This window comes from Crocodylus porosus, unplaced genomic scaffold (assembly GCF_001723895.1).
Source record: "Crocodylus porosus isolate Cpor-Errol unplaced genomic scaffold, CroPor_comp1, whole genome shotgun sequence".
In the NCBI taxonomy this organism is placed as follows: domain Eukaryota; kingdom Metazoa; phylum Chordata; order Crocodylia; family Crocodylidae; genus Crocodylus; species Crocodylus porosus.
The window spans coordinates 113669152-113674180 of record NW_017728943.1 but is presented as its reverse complement, the minus strand read 5'-3'; the positions used below and the strand labels follow the sequence as shown (position 1 = coordinate 113674180).

General features: G+C 36.9%; 1 protein-coding gene across 1 annotated transcript in view; it reads left to right on the top strand.

Annotated features, from left to right (window-relative positions):
- The window catches only part of SNX9 (sorting nexin 9), a 67676-nt gene that overhangs the window by 43158 nt on the left and 19489 nt on the right, over positions 1 to 5029 (top strand). The window contains exon 16 of the mRNA XM_019548625.1: positions 1492 to 1569. Coding sequence (XP_019404170.1) covers positions 1492 to 1569 — 78 coding nt within the window. The remainder of the gene's footprint in view (positions 1 to 1491; positions 1570 to 5029) is intronic.

Below are 5029 nucleotides of genomic sequence, written 5' to 3'. Positions count from 1 at the left end.
GTTGGGTTGAAGTTGAACTTAATCACTAGCTGTTCATGCTGGGAGTTCATATCAGTAATTTAAGGTCAGATGCATTACACAGATGTTGCACCATTCCCCAAAACAAGAGGCTGAGGCTAAAATAAAAAAAAATCCAAATATTTGAATGTATGCAAATAGATTTGCCTGCAGTGACACCATGCAGTAATAATACAATTAAGATTAAGGCATTTTGCATGCTTGTAGTGTAATTTAGACCAGATTTGGTCTTGGAGATTTTGAGTACCACAGGAATTGGGAGTTTCTTTTCATGTATTTTCTGAGCCCTGTTTGTGTGTGTGTTTGATGTATTGACTTTCATAATATTTGACAGTGATTAAAAATGCTGGTAATAAGTGAAAGAAGAAACAAGAAATTTTCTGTAGTGAAGCTGCCTCTGACATTAGAGTGCTAAATTAAGAGGAGATATGTTTGAATTAATGGGAAACAGCAGAGGCATAGTGTCTGACATGGTATCCATCACATAAGAAATACTAATCACTGTAAATAAAACCCAAACCAGAATGCATTAAATAATTTGTTGGCAAGGACTTTACCGAAGAAGTTAACTTGAGGATGCTAAGAGACCCATTGTGTGATGGCAGAAGACTTCTTCCCAGGACTGTCTGCAAATTACCAAAGCAATCACTTGGTTTCTCTTCTGCCCAGACAATACATTCCCCAAATGCAGATGTTTAAAAATGAAAAACAAATCTTCTGTGCTCGTTGCTATAAAAAATTATTTGAAAAAAATACTTCAAGTGTGTGGGGCTAGTACATGAATTGTGTACAGTTCAAAACTTAAAAGCTGAGGTTTATTGTGGAAATTAACTTGATTATAAAGAAGTAATTTCTGCATAAATATTTGATGAGATGTGTGTGTATCTATATACTGTCACCAAACTATATACTCAGATACAAGCACACTTTATTTGCCTCATAGCTTGTTTTCCCAGAATATTTTGATTTATTTTAAATGTAAAAACCCTGATGAGACTAGGGTGATTTAAAAGCTCTAAAAATTATGGAAATGTGCAATACAGATGTTAATCTAAGACACAATAGGCACAAGTGTGTTTTTTACATAAGTGTGTGTACACACTTGTGCATGTATGTATGCGCATCGTCATATACAGTTGCCACATTTTAAAGTATAATTGCATATGTACAACATAATTTAAGGTTATCTTGACTTTTTGATTGGTTGTATTTAGGTCTGGATGTGCACTACTACTGTTAGTAGATAGAATTGAAACATTTCTAAACTAACTAAAAATTCAGCAAGACAAAAATAGTTACCATTTTAGTTTATTTAGGCTGGTTTCAGCTACCAATCATAAATTTGCACATGGCAAATGCTAGATTTTTTCCCCCAAAAAAAGTTTGTTTGAATGGTTATCATATAATGAGAATGTTACAATTATTCTGAAGCTTTGAGCAACTTTTATTTTTTTTTCCCCCCCCTTTGTTCAGCATTACCTAAGGAATATCAGAAGATAGGAAAAGCCTTGCAGAGCCTGGCACTGGTTTTCAGCACCAGTGGCTATCAAGGTATTTTTACCTTCATTTGCACTTTGTTTTGGTGTTATAAAATATTTTAAAGAACTCTTAATTATACAAAATACTATTATTTATTATCATTTTGAGCTCTTAATTTAAAAGACATTTTAAACATTTTGCTTAATTTCTGATAGGGTACCTACCCCTCATTTCAAACGGTGCATTAAGTAATGTAAAGTATGGAAACAAGACTTCAAACTGATATATTTTAATTACTTTTTTCAGTGTGAAGTATTTTATGGCAGAAATCTGATTTTAATATTAATATATAACCTGGTTATTGACCTTGCAGCCTACTGTAGCGTTTCTGGGATGACCCATACTTGTATGGCACATTAAAAGTGAATGGATGTAAAAACCTATCCTGTCAGAAAAATGCAGTGAAATTCAAAAACATTTTGTTAGTTACCAATCCCTGTTTCCCTGATTTTGGGATATTATTTCAAGAGCCCTATCTAGCTATCTGTAAATGGAATTTGTCATGTCTAAGCATGGGAATGAGAGAGAATTTCATATGCATGAAAGAATAAATTGGGAGGTTTTCTTTTAGTGGGTTTTTTTGTACTTTATCCTGAAAAGTCAGTATTTGAGACCAAATTAAATTTAATTTTACTGTGTTTCTAATAGGCTGGCTATCATGGTCAAGGTTTACTTGTCTGTGCATACATTGATAATTATCTTAAAGACATCAGCCTAAAAAAAGTGAGTGATAAACCACTGCTGTATCACCCACTTTTCAAGGTAGTTGAACAAGATTATTGGCCACACTAACTCTTCCAGTGTTTTCTTAAGCAAAGACTTATAGAAAAGATTCACCAGTATGGGAAAAGACCTGTCTATTCCTTGTTTGTTTTTGGTTTAAGGATTCAGGGAAAAATAATGTTGAAATTTTTTTAAGACTTTGTCTCAAAATGAACTTGAATGTTTTAATATCTTGATTGTTTTCCCACTGAACTTCTTTTCAAAGAATTTCTGTTCTTTTTTTCTCCGTTCTTTTTATTGACTGGTGTTTCATACTTGCTGAATTTTTAGTAATGTTATTCTAGCTGGGATTTATAATTTGCTTGCAGCTAATTGGTCCCTTGCATTGTATCCTCCTATAAGCTTGTGTGTTAGTTTGTTTTTTCTGTATTTATGTTCCCATGGTTTTGTTTTTTTTCTTTGTGTATTAATTATACTTTTAAATAAGTAACAATCATACTTCTTAAGATATCTGTCTAAAAACCTGGAATTTGGTATGAGATCCAAAAGGAGAAAAATTACAGTGTAGCCTTGCGCTGTCTATAGGGTTGGAGGCATACAAATCCTTCTTGGAACCAAACAAAGCCAGTAGCAAGAGTTTTTGGGAAGGGACTGACATTTGACTTCGGTAACTATATCATGCATATTCTTTTACCAGGGTAAAATGAAAACAATGTGGCTTAGAAAGCTAGGATGCAAACTTGCAGATCAACCTTATGAAGGAAACCTGCAGTTTGAGTTCCAATATCTTCAAATGGTATGGAAAATAGACCATGGTAAATAGCAACTAGGTAGAACTATCCCCCTTTGCTCTCCTAGTTGGACATAGTTGCACCCTAGTGTCTTGCTAAAAGAAATAGCTTCCTTCTAGTGGTGATCCTCTGTCCTTGCTCCTATATATTTTACTTGTCAATACACTTAGCACAATAGACTTTTTTTTTTTTTAATTAAGAAATATGAGATTCTTTGCTTCACAGTCCAGTTCCCAGAAAAAGAGAAAAGTTACTTAAAGCAATCAACATACACAACTTCATCACTACTGATTATTGTGCTTTGTCCATTGTTAACTTGATCTTATCTGGTGGCTGCTATGGAGCAGGCCCTGCAGAAGAATCAAGACAGGCGCATGAATTGATTTAAAGCCACAGCCTGCAAATGTATTCACTTTTTAATATTAGGAAGAGGGTGTTGAATCCTCTTTGGCATGGTTTTGCCTCCTTCCCTCCCTAACAACCAAGCTTTAATTGGAGCTTAGTGTGGGGTTAAATGGCTTCTGACCATGCAATTAAAGGATAATGATTGCATTGCCCTACCACTCAATACATGATTTGGCTCCCTGTTGACTAAACATAAGGGAAAACTTGGTAGAGAACTCAGTTTGAATGTGTAGGCCACCTGTCCTTCTAAAGTTCTCTACTCAAGTAAATTTATCTTTTGGTGTTGGCCCATTTTATGGTTCAGTGCCTCATTCCTACAGTTCACCCTAAATTCTACCAGAAGTTTGATTTCAAATGGAGCCAAGTACAAATACTTTCTCCCCTAAATGGACTACCAGCCTGCTAAGTGCAGTGTGAAATGTCAACTAAGTAATGCAAGTAAGTCATGAGATGTTCCTGCATTCTGTCACTGCTGTCAAAATAATGAGGATAGTTTTGGTTCTGCTTATAACCTTCTGAACTAGCCACCTGCTTTCAAACTTGGAGCACCATTGTGTGTCCACCAGTCCAGACAGTTGTCTCTTCAGTCTCGCCCACTGAAAATGGTAAACCAATGTTAGCCCACATGACCTGCTTTCTCTGATAGCCTGCATTCACACTACAGAAAAGACATCTTACATTCTGATTCCTAGTAGCTTTTAGCCTAGAATGTCCAGAAACTCATGCCCACCACGGCTATGCCAGTCCTGAAGGATTATGTGCTCTAATTTACTAGATTAAGTACTAGAAAAGGAAATCCTTGTGAATTAACTGTTAGTTCCAAGCATGTATAGGAGGTCTTCAAGGGCCAGAAAGAACATCTTCTAGCTTTTAGTGGACACACATTTATTCCAGAGTTTTTTGAAAAGGTTATGGTCTTACAAACTCCCTGATCCACTTCAAGACTCTCTCCCTTTAAACACCCAAACTTCTGTCCAAAGCAGACATCAGGAGGTTCCAGAGTACTCCTGGAGATGCTGTTCCTTGTCAAATGTATAGGGAGTACCAGAAACCTTAAAAAGTAGCATCTTTTTTTCTGCAATGTCAAAAGTGGAGCAAGCTCCTATCTAGACCTGGAAAATCTGAGTGGCTGTGGCTGGAGGGACTGGACATGTTCAAATCAGCGGGTCCAGATGCTCTCCACCCCAGGGTATTGAGGGAGCTAGCAGGAGTTATTGCAGGGCCCTTGGCACGGCTTTACGAGTGCTCATGGTGCTAGGGCCAGGTGCCAGATGATTGGAAGATGGCTAACATGGTCCCCATCTTTAAAAAAGAGAGGAGGGAGGACCCGGGCAACTATAGGCCTGTCAGTCTTACCTCAATCCTAGGGAAACTCTTTGAGAAGATCATCAAGGAGCACATCTGCAATGAGCTGGCCTCAGACATGTTGCTCAGGGGCAACCAGCATGGTTTCATTAGGGGTAGATCATGTCAGACCAACCTGATTGCCTTTTATGATCAGGTCACAAAAGCCTTGGATGCAGGTGTTGCTGTGGATGTAGTCTTTCTGGACT